This window comes from Colius striatus, chromosome 6 (genome assembly GCF_028858725.1).
Source record: "Colius striatus isolate bColStr4 chromosome 6, bColStr4.1.hap1, whole genome shotgun sequence".
Lineage (NCBI taxonomy): Eukaryota > Metazoa > Chordata > Aves > Coliiformes > Coliidae > Colius > Colius striatus.
The window spans coordinates 38,346,065-38,372,558 of NC_084764.1; the positions used below are offsets into that span (position 1 = coordinate 38,346,065).

A 26,494-nucleotide genomic window follows, 5' to 3' on the forward strand; every position below is an offset into this window, starting at 1 on the left:
GGATTGATTCAGGCACGCTGCTTCTGGAAAGGAAAAGGAGTTGGGCAACAGGGCAATTGTCTCTACCTTAGGGCTGTTCCCTGGTTACTGGATTTACTTTGGCAGCTGCAGAGTGAGGAGGTCACCCCCAGGCAGACATACTCTCAGCTCCTTGCGCTTTGCCCCAGGACTGCTGTTGGCAGTGCTGTGAGGTGCGCGCGGGACGCGGCTGCTGTGAAGAGGAAAGAGGGAGGAGTGGTGAGGAACAGTAGGAAAGGTAATGTCTTTGTGATTAAAAGTGCAGTAGGTATATACAACTGGATCTGACTACTTAATTCATCTGGCAGACCTCATCTTGCTTCCTATGGAGTAAATAACAATTTAGGGGGTGAAAGGATGTTTTGCTGCTGGCATGTACAAGCTGTTAAGTATTTCTTAATGCAGATATAGCTTCAATGAAAGGAACTATTTCACCTCTACAGGTTAGACTGCTTGAACTTGTTATCACTCATTTTAGCACCAAAATCATAACTAGGCAATTCCACTACTTGGAGCATAGACCTGAAGTGATATGGTGATGTGTTTAAACCCTTCAATAGCAAGCATGCCAAAACCAGGTCTGATACCAACCAACATGTTAAAGGACAACTTCAAACACAAATGTAGCAAACAGGAGTTTACCTACCCAAACAGAAACCCTGACATAGAAAGCATCCCAATGCCCTGGGAGCCGTGAGTAAATACTTACTAGTCCTAACTAGTAGGTGGAAATACATTTTAACAGTATCTCTTTAATTCTGGTATAAATTTGGTTTGAGATGCAGAGTTAATACAGCTATTTCATTTTGATATGAAATAAGATTTGGAAGCAAAGTTAGGGTCTGACAAAACCCACTCAAGTCAACAGGAAGTCTCATTCTAGCTCGAGTAAGCTTTAGATCAATTCTCTGGTGAGCACAGGCGTTCCTCGATCACAGTGAGACATGAAAGGCCAAGTTTCTACTTTAGATTGCTTTTCTAACACAAAATTAAAAGCCCCCTCATTGTATCCAAACATAAATATTTACACAAGATGTGTATAAATATAAAGTTTATTCAGTATAGTGTTTAGAAAAATAAGTTCACATCATCTCAGAATACAAATAAAACACTTAATTGTCCAGGCACAAACCCCTATTACAGTACAACAAACATACATACTTTAGATCTCTTTGGTTGGGTAATTAAGCACAGATACGTTTGATGATACACTCTGGGGCAGCATCACCTAACAGTGCAGTAAAGTCTTCTGGTTATTCCCTCCTCTAATGCGTACATTCTGATTAAGTTTCATATTTGTTGTAAGGCACAATAAACCCACATCACAGAAATAATTGGTTAGTTCTGGACAAACAGTACATGCAGCAAAAGAACAAACAAACATCCTCTGAATGTGAATCCTGAAAGACAGAAGATTCACTCCCTCCTTGAGTTAAGAAGAAGCGAGTTTTAAATTATATGAAACATACAAGTAAGGTATAAAATATCCTTCAAGATAATAACTGCTAGGGGATACAGGAAGACTTTGGGTCTCGTTGCTTGTAAAATGTAATTACTTTTGTTTCCAGAGTTAGAGAATCACTATTCTTTTTATGATTTGAGATGCTTCTCGACCACAAGCACTAGGCAATTCATGCCCCTGGGAATCCTGCCCATTTTTAATATCAAACTAGAGGGATGCACTCTCTTGGCATTTCATCTGCCCCTGCTAAGAACAGTGCACAGACACTGGAAACCTACATTTGAGAAAAGCTTCTGCACTCAGGGGGCCAAATTCTGTCCTGCTTAATTTACCTGAAAACAGTTATTGAGGTGATTTTGCAGGATTTGAAGTCAGAACCTGTTAGTTATTGTCCTTCATCTAGGATTGACACTAACAACAACAAGAGGTCCTTACTTCTGGGTAAAATAACTTTCTGAACGTGTCTTCCTGAATCCACAGGTAGGGTAAAGCAGTAAATGAAAAGAGGTATGTGCTTTGATAGACTGTGACTGTTCAGTCGTCTGTCATCCTTGTGCACTGGTTCATGCTGCCAAATAGATATCTTTGTACACTGGGCCTAATCCATCCCTGACCCAGCTCCAATGAAATGAATGGACCATACTCCCGGCTGGTGGGGAAGGACAGTGAAGTCAGTGGGACTGTGCTAGTAGAGCCCAGCCGAGGACCTGGCCGACAACATCTGTGATTTCTGTGGCTGAAATGTCCTTTTGGGAAAGACCACAGGAATAATGCTGCAAATAGTCCAGACTGAGAATTCAATTTAATATATTCTGTTTCTCTGGGTGAAACAGAGGCAGCTTTAAGTTGTAAAGAATAAAGGGGTTTTTAACATCATGCTTTGTAGGAATTTGCTTTAACTATATTTTCTCAAAGCTGAGTCTAGGACTAGAGAAGTAGCAGAATTTGGCAATGTTTCCTGTAAGATTTCCAGTGGACTAACAAGTTACAAACATAATGAAGTTGAAATGATCTTTTATTCTCATCCATTCCTGAGAGGGGCAGAGACAGAGAGAGAGAAGGGACATGTATGCCAGATAGACATACTTTCCATTTAAATAACAGAATGTGATAATAAGGACTGTCTGTGGGGCTTGGACACTCACTGCCACTCACATGTGAGGGAGATGAGCATCCATATCACAGAACCACAGAATGGTAGGGGTTGGAAGGGACCTCTAGAGACCACCTACTCCAACCCCCCTGCCAAAGCAGGTCCACCCCTTAACACCGTGTAAAATCCTCAGTTTGGGGATCAGTGGAGCAATGCCTTATTTACAGCAGCCAAAGATCCAGCCCCAGACGCTTATTGGGACTTTGTGTACTGTCTATTTAGAGCAGTTAGCCTGCTTGCTTGAGGGCCACATAATAAAAACTGACCCTTATTTTACAGTAGGAGTAAAACTACTATTTAAATATCTATTTAAAAAACACTGTACCGTGCAATGAGTGTTTATATTGTGCATATGTACCTGCAGAAAACAGGAGGTTATAACTACGTTATCTGGAGGGAATGACACTTATTTTCAATGGGAAAAAGAAGTAGTAAAACATAATAATAAAATAAGTTACTGGATATCTGGAAGACTAGAATAGATTCATCTTACTTTGTCCCAGTCCAATGCTTTTATGTACATTCTCCGCTCCCATGGAGAAATCTCCTACCAGAAGTACCAGACACTCCAAACTACACGCCACTGTAACAGCACACACAGTTTTCATTGCCAACTGTGCTGCAAAGCTATGGAATTCAGAACCTCAGTAACACAACAAATGCAAAGGAGGAAAAATTAAAGTAACAGGTACTGGCGTAACACCACAGTCCTCTCAGCTATGAGACCTGATCACATCAACAACCGAGAGGGCTCTGAAATGCTCTCTAGCTTGTCTCCAAATATAGTCTGAGCTTCACAGAGAAAATGTTAAGCCCCAAACATCTCCCTTCAGAGCCACACACATTCTCCACTAATATGACAAAGACACAGGGTCCTTCTAGCTTTCCTAACGGCTGAACAAATTCATGCAAACTCATACAGCTGTTATCCACACCAGCACCTTGGTTTTATGGGTGAAGAAAAGGTGAGAGGCAGAGTGCTTGTGCTAGAGCCCAGCAAGCAGATAAACAAGCAGGGCAGAGAACTCTGGACTATCCAATTCCCTATTCACGTGGAGATCCCTATGAATGTCAAGGGGAGTTGTGCCAGGGGAACATATAGCTCCATGCTCTGCTTGTGATAATCTCTCATTTAAAGAGCTTGCCTTAAACAACTTTTTTTGCTTGGGAGCAGCCTCTGGGCTGCTTCTGCTTGCAGAGCATCAGTGACTCGGTACTATGGCAATGTGCACACCTTGCACACTTGCCCTTCCCTCTCGCTGCAACTCTACAGACTCGGGCTCCCAGCGTGGACTCCAGTGATTGCCAACAGAGCTCAGCTTTGAGGTTCCACAGAATACCTTACAAAACATGCTGTATTCAATATAGTGCAAAACAATAGCCAGGATGCCTATGCCATGCTCACGGCGCACAGAAGAAAACCCTTCATTCCTCAAAGGCTTTCCACAGAGCCAGTTAACAATCAAGACCGAAACAGTCTGGGATGTGCTACCTCTGTTCTCTTTCCTTTCCCTTCTTTTTCTTTTGTCCTTTACAAGTGATCTTGTTTTGACCTAAGCCTGAATCAGAGACCACAGAAGCTTACAAAAGCATTTACCACAGCCTTCCAAAGGCTTTGGACCAGGCTCCTGCTGAGGATGAATAAATGCTTTAGTTACTGTATAGATTCACATTAGAATTAAAAACAAAACAAATCCAAGCCACAAAGATTAACAGCATGTCATTTTTATACATCTGCATTCTTCTTCTATTAAAGCTTATGGATGTGCTTTTTCATGCTACAAAAACTCCTCTGGAGGAAAGGTAAGACGTGTTCCACCTGCCCAGAGCCTGCCTGCTTCTGCTATCCCTGGCACAGTGCAAAAGGCTGAAGGGAGAGGAGCCAGGCAGAGACCACGGCTGCTTTGGGCAGCTGCATTTCCCACCATCAGCCCCCATGCTGCTTATTCTGGAAGGATATATAAATACATGTTTAAGTGCACTCCTGGATGGGGGCCTGCTTGCTCGAACAGCAGCTGAAGCCCTCCCACACGGGCCATTTGGCCCATGGGTCCACGTAAACATAGGGCTCCCTTCCCTAGCCTGCCCATCCAACCTTTTTCCTGCTCATCTGCCCGAGGCTGGAGCCAAGACCTTTCCCTCAGCACAACTGCTCTGCCCATGGTCCCTCTCTGGACTCCTCCTGCCCTGCTGACGTGCTGCAGAAGGACCTATCTTTGGCTCTCTGCACCACTAGTAAATGTCACACACGACGACCAATGGACTTAAAACTCCTCTTACTCGTGCAAGTAGGGGCACCGAAGTCTGCGGCTATACTTGCAGAAGTAAGGCATCAGGATTTGGCCCTGAGGACGGATATTTGCAAATCAGTGTTTTTATTCCTCCTGCCACTGTGCTTTAGTAACAAAGGTAAGGCCACTAGGAAGAAAGGCACATGGAATTCTGTAAAAAATACACAGAAAGGTTCAACTAAATAGCAAATTACTAACAAAACAAACAAAAAAACCACCTGAACACAAAGACAGAGGGGGAAGAGACAGGGACCTCCTGGGTTTGTGAGACTGGGAGTTCATTTTCTAGTTTCAGTGTGATTAACATTTTACTTTTACAGTCTATTGCTTGATAAACTACAAAAAAAGTAAAACCTTGTCAGAAATAACTACGTTTACTTCCTGCTCAAACAATAAAAATAAATTAAACAGCCAGAAAACGTTTTCCTTTCCAATGCATTGTGTCTAAAGTGAAAGGGAACATAAACCATAAATAAAATCCATTGTACTAATTTTAAAAAAGTCTCCTTTATAAGAACTGAAACAATATTTACATTCATACTGGAGAGAAAGCTTCGGAGTCGTACAACTAGAGTTTCGAACGATGCCTTTTCTGGTGCACTGACAAAATGCTAGCTGTAGCATTTAGAAACCTATAAGTGTTTGATGAAGATTTTTGGTTTGAATGCAGGTCTGCTGGGAGAAAAAAAAAACCAACAAAACAAAACACAGCAGTAACAATATTATTTATGATTTTGTTTCGTTTCTTAACCTCAAACAACATAAAAGTAGCCGGTGAGGTATCGTCTAGAGTTCCTTAAAAACTTCTCAATGCCCACAGACTAGAAGTAAACAGCAAAACTGACTGCATTGTTTCTACCTTTCTGGAGAGAGATCTTGGTTTTCTACCTAAAGTTAGGAGTGTATACTTACTGTTGAGAGCATATTGTACTATGGAGAGTCTAGTTAAATTATCAGAGTAGTCTCTCTTAGCCAAACCTGTACCCATTTGTTTGGTACTTGCCCTGGCATTTCCTTTCTCCTTTAAGCTGCTTAAAAGAGAATACTGCATGCAAACCAAGTGTGGCAACATAATTCCATCGCTGGAGATTCCTCTGTACATCAATTCAGACCAGTTAAATGTTCTTCTGTTTTCTTTAAATGAAAAAAACAAAACCAACAACTGCCCAAACAAACAAAAAAACCCCAACAAAACAATAACCCCACTTGGTGCTTGTTAGAGCCTCAACAGGAGACTTATCTATTAAAACAGAAAGCAAGGGGGAAAAAATAGAAATTACAAGTCTTGCATATCTTCATCCATCTGAACTGTCTGCAGTTTGGCAAGTTCTTTTTTGTCCGTTTCCAGTTCTTCACAAACCGTGTCAACCATGTTATTCATCACATACTTGGATTTTGAATCCAGCATCATTAAATTGCCAGTTGGCTTACTCTCAGAATTAGGTAAGAAATTCTCTTTGACGTCAGGTACGGCTTGCAGAACTAACCTGTGCTCTCTGACAAAATCTTCGTGTACTTGTGCGGAGGGGTGGCTGACACGGTCTCCACTTGTAGAAACTATTTCTCCCAGCATGGGCTGTGCTGTAGAAATGGACAACAGATCTTGACTGGTAATGAGGGAACAGTTCTGAAGGGTTGCATAGTTAGTGTTGCTGATAGATATCACGGTAGAGGTACTGGTTGCAGGTGATGACATGGACTGGCTCTCCGAGATACCAGAGTTCAGCTCTGCAGCATTTAAAAGAGTTGGTGGCGTGAGGGAAAAATTATGTGAGGGCGTTACATTCACTAAGGAGGAGGCCAGGGACTGGAGTCCTCCACTGGATAGGTTTTCAGAAGACATGTTTACATTCAGTTGCGTGTTCTGACTGACTGGCATCAACTGAGAAAACACAAGGCTTCGTTCCAGTCCTTCTTGCTTGACAGAGCCTACTGCCTGGCCTGAATTGGGAACCGTATAAACGACTGCGCTCGGAGCCAGGGGGCTGAAGAAAACCTTTCCTTGCTGCACTGTTGAAGACTCAGTTGTAAAGGTTCCTCCATCAGATGTGCTGGGATTTACTGAAACATTGCCTAGAGAAACAGAAGCAAAAGAAAGCAAAGCACAGATTATAGCTGGCAGAGAGCTGTGCAGGCATTTTGTTAAGATGTTTTGGTCTTTTTTATGTTTGCAATACACATGTAACACCATAGTTCACACAACATAGAACAGGGCTTTTTGTCACAGGTGGGAGAAAATTTGGCACAAAGAAATAAAAGCTGTTAATAGAAAGTGCTTCTAAAAAGAAAAAAAAACCAAAAAGTTCTGGCATATAAGGTATCTTTCAGACACTCATGAAGGGGTAAATAGTCCCCAGCCACGTGATTAAAATGAACGTGCTTTGGCCTTCATTAGTTGCCACCACTCAATTTCTAAGAATAGAAGCATGAAAAGCTATTAAAGATAGTTCAGTGACAGACTACAGCTTCTGTGTGGGAACTGGAGACACGTCACATGAAATCCACTACTGCTGGGCAGAACTCACCTCAGACAACCTATACAGAAAATGTTAAAACCTAGTAAATTCTATCAGAGTAAGAAGGTAGCCCGTTAATCACACTGGTGTAGTGCCTTTCACCTCACTTTATCAAACATAAAAGCCTAACCCTACCACCACATCCACATAGCCACTGCCTACCCTTGATGAAAGCCACTCTGACTAAGCAGGTAGTCTGCTCACATGCTGTTGTAGTTAGCCAAAGGAGGAATATGTGGCCAGAGATGACGTGAAGCTGCTTTTACTGGACGATGTCATCAATCATTCCTGGCTGTTGGGACTGTAAGCACCTCTCTTTCTCAAAATCAGTTTAACTATAACTTAAGTGGCTACAGTTGATTTTCTTTCTTCTTGGCTCCCTATTAATTTATGTTAATCAATGATTAATTTTTTGGAAGACATTACTCATATGTGTGAACTAGAGGAATAAAGTGAGGTAACTGGAAGTTATGTAGCAATAACGTATCACTTAATGTGGCTTACTTAGAATAGCCTGCAGCACACTTCAGTAGGAATAGGCAGCCAGCCTATCACATTAAGAAAATGCAAAGAGAAACCAAAGCAGCAAATACGCATCTTGACTTTTCTTGGCACCACACTATATCACTTTCCTTCCTGTGGGAAATGGTATTTTTTAACAATGGGGAAAATGTTCTGAGAGGAACTTATTATGAATCTTAGGACTTTCAAATGCAGTAGTCACGGACAGAACTTTCTTTCTCACCTTTGCTGGCTGTCAGTTTATGCCTTCGAGCATGCGGATTAAATGGCTTTTGTAATTACAGGTGGTGTTCAGACTAAATTGCTTCTCTTTTTCATCTTGGTTAAACTACGTACTAGTAAATTCAGTGACTGTGAGCACCACATTTTAAGATCTTATAACTGCATCCACTTAAAATGTGTTTGCACAGCTTCAGTGCTCCTCCCTGTATTAGCAGCGAGAATAATTCACTCCCTATCCACGTTTAATTCAAATAAACTAATAATGAGCATAGTTTGATTTTCCTCTTGTACTCACTGCTCCTGAAATTGGAGAGACTCATTTGAGTTTAATAATTTTCATAACCAAAGATACAGTGGCTAATGAGTAACAAAGCTGGTAACTGCTTTATAACCGACCTACTTCAAAACAAGGATCCAGAACTAAGCTTGTGCTCCCTGGGACTCTTCCTGGCTAGCTGCAAGTTTCAGGCTATGTTATGTTAAACTCTAAAGCAAACTTGGGGAGGAGCCTGCACACTTGGCACATGAACCTGCAATGACATATTTCCCTTGGACTGAGGGCAGTTTTATCCAAATACCCTTGTGTTTTTATCTACGAGCTATTGCATATTTCTATTGTTTCCTTGCAATTTAATCTCTCTTAATTACAGGACACAAAATGTATGAGTGTTAACTGCTTGCTCCTGTTGTGTCTATAGTCACTTAAAAATCTATTTTTATGAAATGCTTTGGTTAAAAAAACCCCAAAAACCCAAAACAACCACCACAAGAACAACAACTGTAACAGTTTCCAGCTGCTGCAATTTTCAGTTTTATGAATCTTCTCATTAGAGAGATTCAGTGGCAAATGGGCAATATTCTGAATTGCTGAAATGTCTGAAGTTTACAAGTATTTGTGAAGGCTGGTATCATAGACTTCTGAGACAGTATGAGATGGAAGAGATGTAAAATACCAGACTTCCTTCTCTGCTCTTAGTAGAGGAGCTGAGCCTCATGTAAGTCTGCCCGCGAGCATAACCCTCTATAAAGGAAGGCAAAGGTGATGTGATGCATGTGGCTGTGGCCGAGATACAGTTGTGGCACTTTGAAGGAAATGGATGACAAGCTTCTAAAATGCGACATGTGTCTGATTTCAACTTTTCCTCATACCTCCTACTGTAAGAAACAAAACTTTTACCTTGTGAAGTTGCCACAGAAACAGAAGGCAGCTGTAGAGAAGGAAAACCGATGCTTCCGTTCAGCAGCTGGCCGTTTGTTCCTGAATTGGGGATCTGGACAATGCCATACTGGTTTATTTGGACAGGAGCAGTAAAAGTAACTACGGAGCCTCCATCTTGGGAAGCAGCAGTTTGTACGCTTTCCCTTTTCACCTCTGAGCTCGGTATCAATCCTGGGAATGAGACCGGGATGTTGCTGGGGCTGAACGTGGCTGCTGTGGCATTAGGGACGGAAGCCTGAAGAAGTTTGACGTCCTTAACATCTTCTGATGAAGACGACAATATGTCAGTAATGGACACACTGTTGCTCACAATGCTCGATGTGGTTTTGGGCGAGTTTAAGGTAACCGTCTGTGAAGTCCCCACGCTGAGTCCATTGAGAATGACACCGTTGGGTCCCTGAAGAAAAGAGCTACCATTGAGAAACACAGGAGAGGTACTGGCAGGGACAAGGTTTCCATTCAACAAGACACCAGATGAGCTCAAGGCTATTTTAGTGTTTCCAAGCTGCTGCATGTAGACGGGCTCCATGTGGCTGGGAAGGTTGAGGCTGGTAACGCCATCGGATGAGCTGGAGAGTGGATGGGGAGATAAATCCTCCTGCCCCTTACTGGATTCATCTTCTGTGCTAGGGTTGCCATCTGACTCGCTATGGGAAGAGAGGGAGAGATGACACTGCATTACCACAGCATGCCAAGGAGGACTCTTTGCTCTGCTACAGTTGTGAGAGTTTTCTGAATCGTCTTTTTTTTCTGCTTTGCCTTTACAAATCACTTCAAGTGATTTTTTTTGTTTTCCAAGTTAAGGGGAAGGTTTATCAGAAAAGGACACATCAAATCAAATGCTCGCCGAGAAGAAACTTTACAGGCTGGGTGGTGGACGTGTAAATAAATCCCTCCTCCTCGGCCATCTGACCCTGGCTTCCGCAGGGGGCTGCTTGGGACCCCTCTGCCGGCCCAGAGTGCCCACACGTGTGAGACCGACCGCAGCCATTTGGTACATGGCTGGGAGGCAGCTGCAGGAGGTGGGCGAGGGCCGGCCGCGCGAGGGCCAGCCCCGGGCCCCCCACCGCCCCCGGCCAGGGGGAAGGAGGGAGGCCCCGCTGGGGGCCGGGCCTGCACCGTCCCTGGGTGCCGCCTGCGGGACCTCAGGCAGTGCCCGGCGGCCCGAGGAGCGGGGGGGGGCGGCCTTTGTGCCGCGCCCCGCAGGGCCGGCCCGGGCCGCCGCCGCCCGGCCCCGCCGAGCCCCTCCGCCCGGAGCTCCGATGGGGGTTTGTGGGGGTTTTTTGGCTTTTTTTTTTTTTCATGCCGCCTGGTCCGCCCTCAACTGCATTTTTCGGTCGCTCCCTCCCCCCCTCGACCACTCGCCCTTTGATGTGTCCCGCGGAGAGGGGGCCGCGGCAGCACAATCGCGCCCTTGGTTGAGAAACGCCTTGGGGCCCTGCGCCGACCGCCGCTTTTTTCCCTCCTTTCCTCTCTTCTCCCTTCCTCCCCCTCTCCCCGCTTTCTCCCCCCCCTTCGCTTCCCGTCCCTGCCCCGGGAGGAAGGAGGGGGGCGGGAGCGCGGAGGTCACCTCCACCTGCCCGTCTCGCGGCGCCGAGCCCCCGCCGCGGCCCCTCCGCCCGCGAGGAGCGAGACGCGGCGAGGGGGGAACAGAGTCCCGGGCCGGGCGCAGCGGGGGAGGCTCTCCCGCCCCTCGGGGAGCAAACGGCCGCGGGGCTAGAGGCGGAGGCCTGCTGCTGGCCGAGCTCGGCGGTGCCGCCGCTGAGGCCCGGCGCGGCCGGCCCCGCTCCCCCGCTGAAACTCGAGCCCGGCCCGCTCCCGAGTCAGGTTTCAAAACAGAGTGAGCGGCAGGACCCCACACCCCCGTGCGTCCTCCGGACGCCGTCAATGATTAACTCTGTCAGGCGCGACAATTAAATAAAAACAAGAGGGGGAAGCAAATAACACCCCCACCGCCGCCTCCCCTCCCGTCCGCAGCCCGCCGTGCCGCCGCTGTCCGCCGGCGGCTCCCCCGGGCCGCGGGGGAGAGGTGGCGGCGCGGGCCGGGCGCGGCGGGAGTACGGAGCGCCGGGAGGTGGAAGGGGGCGGTGGGGCCGGGAAGTTTCTCCGCGCTGCCTCCCCGCGGCTCGCATGCCTGCGTGCCCGGGCCGGGTGGGTGTGTTGGGAGCGAGGGAGCGGGGAGGGGGGAAGGAGGGGAGGACGAGTCGCATCGAAGGTAAGCGCCATGTTTGCAATGGAAGAAAGAGCCGGGAGAGGGAAGGCAGGCGGGAGAGGGGGCGGGGAGGAAAGTTTGCCCTCACCTTTTGGACTGGGTCTCGGAAGGGTTGCGGTCTCGCTGCCTGCGGTTCTTGAACCAGTTGCTGACCTGGGTGAGGGACAGCCCGGTGATCTTGGCCAGGTTGCGCTTCGCGGCCGGTGAGGGGTACCGACTCTGTTTGTAGAACTCCTTCAGCGCGTTGCGAGACTTCTCCTTGAAGCAGTAGACTGTTTCCTCGCCGTCCCAGATCGTCCTGGGCAGAGGGTATTTCCTTCGCAGCCTGTACTTGTCCACCGCCCCCAGGGGTCTGCCCCGGGCTCGCTCCGCCTCGGTGTAGCGAGCTTTGTACCAGAGCTCCTGCAGGAGCGGGTGGTTGGAGGAGTCGAAGTTGTGGCTCTCCAGGATGCTGTAGAGCTCAGCATAGATGCCTTGGTGGAAAGCCACCAGCGCCCGGGCTTTCATCAAGCTCTCGTTGCCACGTAGCAGATCGCTCGGGGGCAAAGACCACAGAAACCTAGCCAGGCGGTCCAGGTTCCCACCTTGCTGCAGTGCCTCACAGACGCAGGCGACGTGGTCCGGAGAGAAGGCCAGGGGGGTCTGCGAGGAAGAGGAGGAGGAAGAAGAAGAAGAGGGAGAGGAGGCAGCGTGGTGACTCCTGGCCAGGAGTTCTGTGTGGAGCAGTACCTGGTCCGCGGCTCCCTCCTCCCCGGCGGCGGCGGAGCCTGCGTGCTCCATGGGGAACGGGGCTGCGGCGGGTGGGGGCGGTGGCGCGGGGTTGAGGGCTCCCGCCGTAGCCCCGTCGGGGGGCACCTTGCTGGCTTCAGAGAGGATTTCCATCACATTTTCCTGCTTGATCTCCACCGCGCTCGTGATCTCGTCCGTGGGGGAGGCAGCAGACATATTTCGGTTTGCTTTCCTTTTTTTTTTTCCCCTCTCCTCTTCTATTTTTTTTTCCCCTTCCCCCCGTCCCCTTCTCCTCCTCTCCCCCCTTCCTATCTCTCTGAAAAGTCCACTCCTCCTCCTGGTTTCGGCCGGCGCTAGCCGATCAGGTTTCCTCCCGGCCACGCAATAACCATTAAAGATAGCTGCTATAGCAAAGTAGTGTAAACGGGCTCCTCTCCGCAGCTCCCCCCAACGTGACTCCCAGCCCCGCTGCAATACTATATGGCACCGCAGCCTGCTGGCCCTGCCGCGCCCGCCCATTGGCTACGGCGCGCCGGGGGGGCGGGGGCTCGCGCGTCTCCAGGGCAACCGTCAATCAAGCGGCTCCGCTCCTCTGCTCTGCCCCCGCGGCTCTCCCTCCCCACCTCCACCTGGAGCGCGGCGTCCCGCCGCAGGGACGCCCCCGCGGCGGGCGGGAGGGAGGCGGCGGCTCCCCTCACCTGCGCCGCCGCCAAGCGCCTTTTTCCGAGCGCTTAAAACTCTCCGGGCTGAGTTAAAACTCTAGAGGGGAAAGGCGGTGCGAGCAGCGCCGAAGTAGCGAGCCGGGGCGAGATACGGCACTGCAGCCGGGCCGGCAGCGGGGCGAGGGGAACCCCGTGAGGGGCTGCTGCCCCATCAACGGCCTCTTGCGGGTTATTCGTTAGGCAGGAGTGTCTCGCTCCCCCCCGCCCCGTTACAACCGTAGCTCCGGAGTCTGCACAGCCTCCCTCTACCCGCCCCAACACTAGGCAGGTGCTGCTCAAGGCAGTTTGTACCGGCTCGGCCGGGCCGCCCCGGTCCTCCCCGCCTCCGGCTGGTTCTGCCTGGCGGCTGCTCGGGACCACGAAGGGGTGCGAAGCGAGCCGGGCCGGGTCGGGCCGGGCCCTGGCGGGAAGAGGAACGCTCGGGGCGGCGAGAGATGCCGGCGGGCCCCTTTGGCGGAGACACCGCGCGGCGGAAGGCGGAAAGTGCGGAGGGAGCGAGAGAGGGAGGGGAGGAAGAAAGGAAGGAAAGAAGGAGGGGGAGGCAGCGGCGGCCATGGATGACCAGGGCTGTCCGCGGTGCAAGACCACCAAGTACCGCAACCCTTCCTTGAAGCTGATGGTCAACGTCTGCGGGCACACGCTGTGAGTCAGGCGCCGCCCTGCCCTGAGGAGGGCCGGGGGTGGGAAGGGACGCGGTGAGGCGAGAGGCGCCACGGTCCCGGGCTGCTCCTCTGTGGGGGGACCGGCCGGCGAGGCCTGAGGGAAGCGGTCGCCCCCCAGCCGGTCAGGGGGGTGGAGTGGCTCAGGCCGTCCGGCCCGGCGGGGCTCTGCCAGACCCGTACAAGCGTTTGCGAGGCGGATCTGGTCCCCCCGCGCCTCCGGTTCGTCTTTCCTGGCGGCAGCGCTGCAGCCTCAGGGCCGTTTCAGGGGGCTGGATCGCGGTGTGAGGCTGAAGCGCAGCTTTCGGCTGCTCCGCTGGAGTGAAATGCACGGAGGAGGCGGAGGGGAAACACACGGGACTCGGCGTGTTCGGTGGTGGCTGAGTATCGGCTCCTGTCCCGAAGGGCTGTGAGGCGTCGGGGTATGAAACGGGAAAGGCAGAGAAAAAGACGTTTCGCATCAACTTAAACGCTTTTTTATAAAAAATTACAATGCTTGATTAAGGAAAAACCCCTCATTTTTTGTTTTTGGCATGTTAATTCTCTCGAATGAGGAATGTTTTGTCAGAAATTTGGATGACGATCTGAATGTTGGCGAATACTCTTGTGAACCTGTGCTGATGCTATTGTTTACTCGTTCCGTATTTCTTTTGGCAACAAGAGTCATGACTCTTGTTTTCCGTGTGCCCCAAAGATGAGCATTTATCTAAGGCCCACCACTGGCTCTAGCTGAAGTCATACATCACCTAAACTAATTCGCTTCCATACCTGGAGATCTTCTATTGTTGGCATGGAAGTTTTAAAAGCTCTACTCTAAATTCTTTCCAGATTCACTTGATAGAAGCTTCATAGTGCAGTAGCAGCCCTTTTAAAGTGTTTTGGTCTTTTTTGTGTATCTTTTCATCTTTCCCGTGAGGTATATAGTGAACTGCTTATATTTTTAAACTATATGTGAATTACATTCAACAAACACAGCCTGAAAGCTTTACCTAGGGTGATAATAGTGTAAGTGAATAAAGTGAAGGAACTGGATCGTAACAGAAGATTTATATTATTTTATCAAAAAGTGTTAGCTTTCATCTGTTCCCTGATCCTGCTCTCAGGGAGCAACAGGAATGTTTGCACGGAGCAGAGAGTGTGTGGGAGAGCAGCAGATGATCTGGTGGTGCTGGTGTGGGAGAGATTGGCATTAGGAGTGTCCCTTTGATAGTGGTACTGGCTGTGTAGAAGCGCAGCGTTAGTTGGAGTTCAAAAGGTAACAACCCCATTTAGGCAGGACTCTGCAGCTTTCAAGTGATGCTTCTGTCATGTACTCCACTGAAGATTAAAGGACTACTGGTCTTGATAATTGTCTGCTTTTAAGTTCTTCCAGAGCCACTTCCAGCAGAGGACAGCATGTTTCAGTTTGCTCTGCTGCTTTGGTTCTCAGTGGGCTTTTTTTGTAGCTTTTTTGTGCTTTGCTGGGTCTAGCTGCTGACATTGTATTTGAAGTTGATGTCCTTGTCTTGATTTCCTTGTTTCTTCCTAGCAGCACAAGGACTGTGTCTGCTTCCCTCAGCTCTTGTTGTTTGTTGCTTGCACTTCTGCATTTGACAAGTGTTTTCTCCAAAACTTCATCAGTGGTCTGAATCCATGTGGCTCTGGGTTGAGATAGCTGGGTATCTCTGCAGGGTGCTTATTTGGAGAGGGCTATGGAGACTCTCCCAGATAGACCTTACCTGAGCTGAGCAAGGTCTGTGGGTCCTTTGTTTACCTTCCAAGCAAACAGCATCTCTGCAACTGGGTACCACTGCTTTAAAACACATGTATGAGGGTAAAGTTGAAGTTGCTCCATGTAGGTATGATCTCTGGTGTGATTTATTTTTTTGTTGCTGTAATTAAGGAATCTCCATTTTGGTGTGGATCACTTTTCCTTTGTAACATCCTTCTAGTAACTCCTTTAAGGTTATGCTTTTATTATTATTTCCATATGATGTGCCAAAGCCTACACACTGAAGTAATTTCTTAGTAATAAGTTCTAGTAATAACTGATGTAGAAGCTGGAGGCTCAAATGAGGCACCAGTGAATGAAGTATGAGGGAGAAAAAGGAGAAGTAATTGACATTTGTTCTTTCATAAATTCACTGTGTTTCAGGCAAAAGTTTTAACTAGTTCTCAAGATAAGTGAGCTGACAAATGTTTCTGGTGGAGGTTCAACCTTCGTAAGCAAAGTTCCAAGAGTTTACTGTTCTTACCGTTGAAAATACTTTTCCTAATTTCTAATCTAAACTTATTTGCCATAATTTAAGCATTTAAGAATTCTAACATACATTTCATACACCCTATGAACTCTTTATTACACCTCTTCCACAGGAATGTCATGTGTTGTGGGAGCTTTCTCTTTGATGTTTTCCACAGTGAAGAAATCCTATTCCTTCAGTCTCTTCAGTGATTTTTATACATATTTATACATCTGTAGGCTATTCTTTCTGCTTTTCTTGAGGCTTTTTTCCTCTTCATTTGCATTTTTCTGGGACACTAGAACTGGACACAGCACTCCAACTGAGTCCTTAGTGCAACAGGTGGAGTCAAAATGATTTCCTGTGCTTTTCATATGATAGCTGCACTGGATAGATCTCAGTAGGATGGTGAGACTTAACATTTTGGTTTTTACTTTTTGCAGTGATGTTTGTGATTTATGTTCAGCATAAACCTCATTCTTTAGCACTTCATCACTCAGCATGTCTCTGGGCAGTACAGTGTTTAACCTTCCCTTCCATGTTGTGTTACACAACTGATTATTCTACTCTTTTTGCTCTTATCCAACTATGTATTCCTTCAAGTGACTTTTGCACTTGCTATAAGTGACTTTGGTTTCTCAGTCCCTCCATCCAAGTGCTTGTAACTGTCTCAGATTATCTTCTGCTAACTTATGAAAATGAGCAGGACAGAAAGGTCCATATGTAATTTGTGGACAAGATGCCATCTGGGAGATCTTTGAGGTTGTCATTTTGTGACTCTAAGAAGTCAAACCGAGGCAAAGCAAAACATGGAATTGCCTGTAGTAAGTTCCTTGCTAAATAGCCTTCCCTGCCCCCAAGTTACTTTGTGTAGCAATAGAGAATGATAAAAGATTAGAGCCATGTGAATGGGCTTGCTACCTATTTTCTCTGTGAAATGATAAGTTATCTCTGGATATAGGTTTCTAGTCATCTCTCAGTGCTCCAGTGTGTACTATGTTTGTTTAGATTATATAACTGTCAATTTAAGTGTCAAAAGTCCAGTCAAACCAAAACTGTATTGCCTCTAGTTGCTCTTTTGCTATCTACGTTGTTACTGTGTCATTGGAGGAAATGATATTTGCTCAGTATGATTTGTTCTTAACAAATTGTGTGTTGGATCTTATCTGATGCATTATTTGAAATATGCAGGAGATAGGCCCTTTGTCTGATTGTTGATTTTTAGCATCTTCCCAGGCACTGGCACTACCCTGACTGGTCTGTGTTTCCCTGTGTTTAGAGGCAGGTGCTTTTTGCCTTTCTTCAGGCTGCTAAAACTTAGTGCAGAGGGCAGAGATGATCTCTAGTGACTACCTTTGTCAATTTTCAAAGGGTAAATGTTACATTTACTGGATTTAGAAACCTTAAAGCACTGTTTTAGTGTTGTAACCTGCAAAAATGTAGTACATAGGTTTATGGAAGCCTCTCAGGTTGTCCACAGAAGTGTACTGCCTTTATCATGCTTTCTGTTTGAAGTTTGCTGATAAATATGCGTGGGAAATTCAGAGTCTTGACTTTGTTGGCTCAGGAGGTTTGGAGTAATTGCTCTAATACATTTCACGGTTCCAGCTTGTGTGCTTGCTCCTTTTGCCGTGCTAGGAGTTGTGTTAGCCAGCTAATCCGTCTCAGTGAATGAGGACTGATGCAGAAAATGCCCCGAGTGCTTTGGCATCATCTGTTAGAGACTCCTCTTCCTATTGAATAGTGGGGTGATGTGCCCCGTACTTCAACTGCTCTTTCTTTTGCTGCAGACATTCTGAAGGAGTATTTTCATGTTGGCTTCAGTGTTGCCTCCCAGTATCTTCTTTCCTATTTTGTTAATTGTAGTTCCCTTATTACAGTGATCTTCAGTGAGCTGATTTGCGCTTGTGCAAAATCTCTTGAACTTACTCATGAAAGAGCTTTTACTTAGCTGAGGTGACTTGCTAGTAAATTTCAAAGTTTTTCTCCTGGGTTTCAGATATCTTGTGGTTTTACCATTAGTTCACTTTCTTTGTTTTGTGGCCTTCTGTTTTGCCTTTCTTGAATAATTTTGAGAGTTGCCTTCTTATGCCTTGTGTCAGCCAAGTTGTTTCCACTTTCATGTTCTTAGCCAGTTCCTCCCCTTTGGTTAAAATGAACTAGAAAAACCTTCCTTTTATTGTGTTTGAGTGTATTTATTATTTTTTCTTTTGTTTTCACCTCCTATAAAAACAGAGTTAATATCAAAGTACTTGAGAACTTGTTGGGCAGTGTATGCCCTGATTGTTCCTTGTTTTTTTGACAGTGAAGGTTCTTCTTGCTATGAAGTCCTGTGCTTTGGAGGTTTGGCTGTTCATTCTTCTCTTCCTCACTTCATTAATTTAAATCTCTCTCATCTAGGGTAGATATGGTGTGTTAGAAGGCCTCTCATCTCTCTTTTTATTGTGACCTTCTACCAACGCATTCTGGATCTTAGCACCAACACATGCAGAGTGCATTTCTCCTCCCTTGTCCTTTGCATATATTCCTATGTCACTGTGTGTGACCCTATGTAAGAAGAACTTGTAGTGGCTTTCTCCCAGAGCCGCATGTGTGTCATGTTCAGTTCCTCTGTGATCAGTGGGACTCTGGAATGTGTTTGTGCCTGCTTGTGGCAGAGCAGGGGTCAGTGTGCTGATAAGCACAGCAGTGCTGCAGGAGAGATAAGGAGTAGGTAGATGAGTGCTAGAGGATGAAATTGGACATTGGGTCTCGACTGTAAACATCCTTAAAGTTACAGTGGAACCACACCAAGCCTTACATTTATGAGAATGGATTTTTTTTGGGGGGAGGAGGGGGATATTTCCTAGTCTTTTGTTTTCCTTGATTATTGCTTCTTGACCAATGTTGCCAAAAGTGTAAGACCATGTGTTTTTGGCATTGGAGTCATGTTAAATAAGCCTTTTCCACTATAAATCTTCCCTGTCATCAGGAGGGAGGGTGATAAATTAGCAGTTAAAAGTTGTTCTAGGATGGGACTTAGTATGGAAATGCTCAGTTTGAGAATAACAAATGTCTTTTTAAGTTTATTTTCTTAAGTGTAACAGAGATTCAAAGCATCAGATAGTTGGCTTTAAAGATGATTTTGTGCAGGGGAAACTGTATCTAATTATGGAGCAATACTTGGTTAAAGTTCTGCAACATGTTAGTTTAAGGTGTGCTGGTGTTTTTGCCTTCTTTTAAAGTCCATTCTTGAGAATTATATTCAAAAGTCTTTGTGCATGCATGACAATGATTATTGAGACAATTCCTAATGTCTTTTCCAAGCATACAGATACTGGGTACGTGCTTGCTGATGGAGTTGTAATCCACCTGTCTTCATTTAAAACCATGAATTATCTTTTATTTTGCCTACTTCTATTTCATGGCCTGCATTGAGTTTTGGAGGCAGGTTAGGCACGTCCTACTGGTTTACTTAAATAAAGGGGAAAGGAAATGCATCCACTGAAAACTGCATTAAAGGAATGTTAAGGTTGTTACTGCAAATGGGACTGGGTAAAGAAATTTACTGTTGGCTGTAAACTTGGACCATATGGTCTCCAACAATCAGACACAAAAGTCTTAGATAAAAAAAGGTAGTTAATTTGGGCTGCTGGTTCAGCTTTGTTGTCCTACTGCCTGCTGTAGGGAGAAGAGAAACTGGTCAGGAAAAGTCAGGAAACTTTCTTAGTAGTCAGTCCTACTGCTCCAGCTACCTATGAACCATCCTCCCTTGTAGAGAGAAGTAGTATGGATGTCTGCAGAGCAATTAAAGCAAAGGAACTCTCTTCTTTCTCCAGTGTCACTCCAGCTGTTGTGCTGCCTGCAGAAAGTGTCTTTGCCATGCTTGACACCTCTGGGAAACAAGGTCACAAATACCAGAGAACACTGACAGACTTGATTTCAGCTGCTACTAGTATAGCATTTTGGGGTTTATTCATTTATTGCTGCGACCATAGGTGGTAGTTAAAAGACTTGGTCTGTTATAAACTTTTCTTGTAGTTTTTTTCCTAGTCCACAAAAGACTTGTGGAAAGGTGTCTATGCTTATTATTAAAATGTCTTCTTTTTTTCTTCTTTAGCCAGAGGGAGGTGTGTTTATTTCTCATTTAATTTGTTAATAAGGCTTCAAAATGAGGACAGTATGAAAATACATACTATCTCTAGGCCCAGCTTTGTGTTGCTCAGGGGAGACATCCGTTCACTGAATAGTGTTGTGGGGATTCTGTAATCTGCCTTGCACCCTGTTACAGCTGTTCCAGGGATTCATTAGGGGATAAGCACATCCTCCCAGAACTCTTAATTGCAGTGCTAACGGCTGCTACAATGAAGAAACAGAGGTTTCATTGTTTGCATATTTATTTTAATGTGAGGAGCATTTGGAGTTTTGTGGCTGTCAAATTCCCCAGGAGTTGGAAGTAGGAACATCCCTGGTGAATTCGGGGGAGTGGGATCTCATGCCAACACGTGGGGCTGGAGTCATCAGGGAAAAAAGAGAGTTTGGAATCTTGTTGTTTAAACTCTTTCCAAGTGAAAGGATCGCTTGGCTTCCTGCTGCATTCTTCTCTGCGGTGTGGTTCAAGAAAATGCCTTTCTTCTAAGACGAGGGGCAAGAGCTGGAGATTGTGGAAAATAACAGAAAACTGTTATTTCAGCCAAGTGAGTTTGGGTGAAGAGGTCTAACTAGAGCTAGACAGTGAGAATCTGTCAGACCTGTAACTTTTAACTTAAGCATGTAGGAGATAGGTGCTTAAATATGTATTTGAATTGTATTTGTGAAGCTCTTTACCTAAATAAAATCTCTTAAATACAAGAAGGGACAATGATGCTGTGTTCAGGGCTGACTTTTGGGCCACCAGATTTCTGTGAATACAGAAGTAGTTCATGAGTGCAGACGGTATGAGTAGTACTAGTTGAACTATAGAAATGTGCATGTGGATGCAGGACTTGTGAACAAGCAGCAAGTACCAAGAAAAGAGCAACCAGACTCTGGTACTTACGGGACCCTTGGGAGAGTTGATCTGATTTGCTAACCTGGCAGAAAATGAGTTTTTTTTGGTAAGTTAATGTGGTGGTGGTCGTACAGGACTAGTGAAGCGATTTGTGAGCACTTAAAGAGGCATCAGAGGAGGCAGTACTAGGTAATTTGTAGAAAAGTGCATCTTTGAGTAAGGTAGGAGAGTTGAAGGAAGGACCTTCCTATGGCACAATGTTAATTCAGTTTGCACCATTTCGTGAAGCTGTGTGCTTAAAAAACTGACTTATCTGGGAGAGCAAGTGCTCTGAAAAAATTAAGTCATGAAAAGTGTAAGTTGTCTTGGTGGACTGAAGCAGATTGGGGCTACATAACTAAAAATCTCAAGCAGCAAAGGACCTTTGCTTTGGGGAGATAAGTAATGAAAACTGCATAACATATTTCATGCCCAGGAAATCTCTGAGAGAATTCTGTTTCATCTGAATTGGGAGACACATCAGAGAGGTTTTTACTCCTGTTGTCAGACTTACCATGGGAAGTTAGGTTAGCTGGTGCTTGCTTGAAATAGTTGCAGTCAGTCATGGCCTATCTGCATCCTCAAAGGATGAAGGAAAGCTGCTTTTTTAAAAGTAGAATGTATTCCCTCAGAAATAAAGTTTTTTCATGACTTCTTAGGGAATAAAAATCTAGGTCATCTTTCTTCTTTGTCTTTTTGGAGTGGTTATTTTTTTAATAATTGGTATTAGATGCTCTTTGGACTCTGTTCCATCTCATTACTCTTCCAAAGTCTCTCTGAGTTAGTCATGGGAGGTGATTAAATCATTGTTGAAATACCCAAGAGGTTATTTCCTTCTGCCATCCGGTTTTGACAAAGAATATTTGCTTTTGAATTTGGCTCTGAATCCAGAGTCTTAGTCCTTCTGATGAAGTGCTGTTAATGCTTCAGTTACACTATTCTTTTGTTTTAAAACAGACATATTTGAAAAATCTTCTCTTTCCTCTGAGCTATCAGTTGGCGTTATCTGCTTAGTAATACTTCAAGCCTGCCTAGCAAAGCTTGCAAAACTCTGCTCTTCATTCCTCATAAGTCCATTTCAGAAACTGAAGTTGTGGTTCTGCTCTGAGATGTCACCTTTGCAAAAGGAAAGCTGATGCTTATATCCAGAATCTCCTATCAGTAAATTGAAAAGTAAAATATATTTTCCTGGTTCTGAAAATTCACTCTGGCTAAATCTGCAGCCTGTGACGCTGCAAATAGCTCTTGGGTTTGGGTGCCCAGCCTGAGGAGTCTTCAGATGTGTTTGTCAGTTTTTTGGGGTACATGCTTACCATGGTAAGGTTGAATATTGTAAATGTCCAACATGATAACGGCCTGCCTCATCCTCTTGACATGCACCTTTCAAATACTTTTGGAAATGAGATCTCCCCTCAGTCTTCTCTAGGCTGAAAAACCCTAGGTCCTGTAGACCTAGGAGAGATATTCACATCCTCTGATCAAATTGTTAGCCCTCCACTGGACTCCCTCTAAGAAATTCCTTGTCTCTTGAACTGGGGAGCCTAGAACTGGACACAGTGCTCCAGATGAGGATGATTATCTACTGTTTTATAATTGAAGCCAATAATTCTGTGGGTTTATGAGGAAGAAGCATTTGACTTGCTTCTATGTGGATGCATTAGCTGCCAAATATTAATAAGCAGCGTGCATAAGTTTAATATTTATGAAATGAAGCAAATATATTCCGGAGTCATTTTAAAAGGTATGTCTCACTAACTGTAAATTCACAGCAGAACAGATCTGTAAGTGCCCTCTTGGAGTACTCAGGAAGTTTCGTTTGTGTGTATACTCTTTGCTTGGGACATTGGTTGTATTTTTTCTTTCCCCAGGACAAGTGAAGGTGAGGTTTGAAGATAAGCTAGGTCAGCATTTTGGAAATTGAGTACTCCAGTGTTTGAATCTAGTTAGGAAATGAAGAAATAAAAATATCTTCCCTGGTACTAACAGGGGTGTGGGGCAGGTGGAGTGCTGAGCTGGCACCTGAGTTCATGTTAGCATCTGTGGTTTAACAATATGCAGGAAACAGTGGGTGTTTCTTCACAGAAAGGCCAGTCTGACCGTAATATAAGTCATAAGTAGTAGTTCTAAGAGCAAAATTAATTCTGTAATGACATCTACTTGTTTTTTTCTTTTTTAAAAAATGTTCTGCAAGAATTATGTTTGACAAGACCAGATCTGAGAAAAGAGCTCAGCAGGAACTGCTGCTATATATGACAAAGTTACGCTTCAGTTGTTGAGGTTAAGAACGTTTTTTGATGTTCTACAGGTGATATTCTAAGTTATTCTTCCTTTGACTATAACATCAATGCGGGAAGAGGATGTTTTAACAAATTCTTTCAGCTATTTTTGTGTGGAATGCAGATAAGTTCAGAGAAGTGAGAACAAGGTGCCTCTGCAGCAAAGGAACAATGAGCAAGTCATCTGGTCTGATAAATATTTTGGCTCTGAATTGGGGTAGAATGCAGATAATGATTTTTGCTGTTCCCCTAGTCCTGCCTCAGTGACTGGCACTGAGGTTACGTTCTCTGTCTAAGCATTTGCAGAATCCAAGGCTTAATGTGAGCATGGCAACTTCTTTAACATTATATAGGAAAGTAAGTGGTTCTGCTGGGAGTTAGGAAGTATTGGAATGGGGCAGAGTGAGGAACAGGGGGTTTGGGTTGTTTTGTTGTTGTTTTTGTTGGTTTTTTTTCAGCTGCAAGTTCCCAAGTCCTAAGTATGTTCTGCTCCCTATTAATGCCAAGCAATGTGTCCAGGCTGTCAGTTTCTCTGCCAGGATGGCAAAGAAGGACTGATGTTCCTAGACAGCAAAAGGCAAGGGAGTGGTTTGGGTAAGGTTCACACCTTTAGACAGCTGAGCCAGGTTGGGAAGTGTTAGGTCTAATTGGGCAGGAAAGTTTGGCACTGGGGTTAGATGTATTGCAAGAGCTGCTGGCAGTGAAGAAGGAAGACCTCTGGTCCCAAACAAGTAGAGGCAGAGAAATGTTTAATATCTTTGTCATCCTTCCTTGCAATGTGTCATGTGTTTTGTGTGAAAAAATTCAGGATCTTTGTGGGGATTAGGAGCTGAACAATCTGTAGATATAACTAGAGACTAGATAATCTTTAGCATAATTATATGAATATCTCTGTGTAAGTAGGAGAGTTCAGATTCTCTGGAAGCAGCTGTCTGCAGACTTAAAAAGACTGAAAAACCAGTCTTACACACCCTGGTTGGCATTGGGAAAGACTGTTGGTGGCAGTTGTGTGGTTTGATAAGCCTGTGACTGTGCTGTGAACTGGAGATGGGAGGCTGCCTTTAAATCCCCAAGATCCACTGTTCCAGGGGGAAAAAAAAAAAAAAAAAGAAATATTATCTTTGATTTTGGGATATGACTGTTTTCTGTAAAGGGAGAGAGGGAGGTTAACAGGACAGAGAGGAATGCCAGGGTGATGTGATGTTGCTGTGAATGTCGTCAGATGAGCAGGCTTGGTGGAATTTAGGAGCTTGGGAGATATTTGACTGTTGAGTTTACTCTAGAATTTCGGTATTTGAACCTTTTTTGTTTCCACTCTTGCAAAAAAGCCTGGCCTAAAATTTTGCTAAACAAATAGTTGATTTCTGTTTGATCTGCCTGGCTTTGGGGAAAGGTAATACAGGATGGAACAGCAGACATGGCCAACATTAGCAGACTCCATATGGACATTATCTCAATAATGTATAAGTGGAACAGTCCCCTTGGAGATTTGTTCCTTGGAATGAGGTTGGGGAACTCACATTCCATGAAGTCTGTGTGGGAACCTTTGCTCCTATCTGACAGGTTTTGGAAAGGAGCCTTCTCTTTTTGTGAAGAAGGTATAACTGGGAAACATCTTGTGACTCTGGGGAAACTCTGAAATGCTGTAGTAGAGTTGAAAGGGGAGATTGACTCCCAGTCTTACTGTGTGTCAGTAAATGGAGCAGCAAATATTAGGAGGAGGATGACTTCTTAAGTCCTCCTTGCAGGAGGACTTGAGAAGGAGTGATGACTGGGCTAGAGAAGGGTTTTGAACTATATGGGAAGAGTGAGGAAAAACTGGAGCTAAAGTTTAAGAGGCAGAGGTGAGGATGAAAACATGTATTCCAGGCTCTGGGAAGAGTAGAGGTAAGGATAGTGAGCATCTGTGTGTGTGTGCTTGCACAAGTGGTGAAGGGTTGTAGGTGTCTAAATGAAGCAAGGAGTCTGCCTGGATCCACAAGTTTGGGGAAAAAAAGAAGGATGCAGAAGGGTTGGCACTTTAGTATTTTGCCTTCTCTCATTGCTCTGGAGTGGCACCCAAGGTGTTTGAGTTGCTTGACAGAGCCCTGGAATGGAGCTGGCCATGTTACTACAGCCCGGAGTTTCATTGGGCTCTGCTGCACCACTGAGCTTCCTCGCAGGTGCAGAGGCTGTATGCAACGGCTCCCACTCTCCCCAGGGGCTGTGCTTTGAACAGAGGAAATCCTGTATGGTGCTAATCACTCTCAAATCAGGAATGTGAAGTTTGGGCATGCTTAAAGCATTAATTGTAGTGGCTTAATTTCTTTATCTGGTAACATGGGGATTATACTACCCTGTGGTGATTTTGAGAAGGTCAGTTGTTTAATGCTGACCGTGCAGGCCAAAGGAAACCAAAAAAGGTAAATGTGTTGAAGCAGGATTGAAGCAGGGAGGAATAATCAAGATCTGAAGATAATCTGACATTGTCTGCAAGCATGATAGAGTTGCCTATTCAGAGGGCTGGAAGAGGTGGCAGCTGGGAAGAGCAACCCTGCACCTTGGTTCCTGGTAGGCCATGCATGCACATTAACCATAAGGAAAATGGAATGCTTGGGCCATATATTCTGTGGGCTTTCTAGAGAAGTAACGGGACACTGAGGCCGCTGCCCCACTGCCTGGCTTAGTTGACATGAGATAATGGCCACTGAAAGGAGTGGACACGAGCCTTTTTTTCCAAAGAAAACTGGGCTAACGTAATGTGAAGATGTAATAAATTTATATCCTAGTGCACGACCACAAGAGAGATCAGACCACTTGAATTTTAAATGTTACATTTTTGATTTTGTGTTCTTTCATGTAGCTTTCTTATATATGGATATCTTAATTGTCTGATTTGTTGATATTAATTCTAGAAATCTGGTTGGATCGTGGACTTGTGTGCCTAGTTTGTATTCTGTCAGGCTGTTTCCTTGGTTTCAGTCTCTGCAGTATGAATAAGACTGTATTACTGGATGGCTTTGACAGGCAGTTTTACATTTCTGCTTGCACAAGAAATTATGTCTTTGTTGTTTGCTAGGTAAGTCTTCATTTTCAGTACTTGTTAGGTCTCTTTAAGGTAAATAGTTTAAAATATGGCTCTGCCATTAAGTGAGTTCAGAACCTGTACAAAATCTGCATTTTATATGAGCTTGATCACCAAAACCTGATTTCTAACTTTCTACCAATTCTGCTCTTCTTGACTATCACTCATATAATTGTGATAATCACTTGTATATGACAAACAT

At 45.2% G+C, this 26,494-nt stretch overlaps 2 protein-coding genes across 3 annotated transcripts in view; one reads left to right on the forward strand and one right to left on the reverse strand.

Annotated features, from left to right (window-relative positions):
• Nucleotides 1–1,052: 1,052 nt before the first annotated feature.
• LOC104558741 (homeobox protein SIX4) lies at nt 1,053–12,591 on the reverse strand. The gene is made up of 3 exons (XM_061998231.1): nt 11,704–12,591; nt 9,362–10,050; nt 1,053–6,997 (listed from the first exon to the last, which is right to left on the reverse strand). Exons 1-3 carry the CDS (start codon nt 12,558–12,560, stop codon nt 6,201–6,203), a joined length of 2,343 nt encoding a protein of 780 aa, XP_061854215.1. The 5' UTR covers nt 12,561–12,591; the 3' UTR covers nt 1,053–6,200.
• A 429-nt stretch (nt 12,592–13,020) lies between these two features.
• The window catches only part of MNAT1 (MNAT1 component of CDK activating kinase), a 126,408-nt gene continuing 112,934 nt past the window's right edge, over nt 13,021–26,494 (forward strand). Inside the window, exon 1 of one of the 2 annotated variants that reach the window (XM_061998035.1) lies at nt 13,021–13,708. In XM_061998035.1, coding sequence (XP_061854019.1) covers nt 13,620–13,708 — 89 coding nt within the window. In that variant the 5' untranslated portion in view covers nt 13,021–13,619. The remainder of the gene's footprint in view (nt 13,709–26,494) is intronic. The other variant, XM_061998036.1, reaches the window with a different exon arrangement.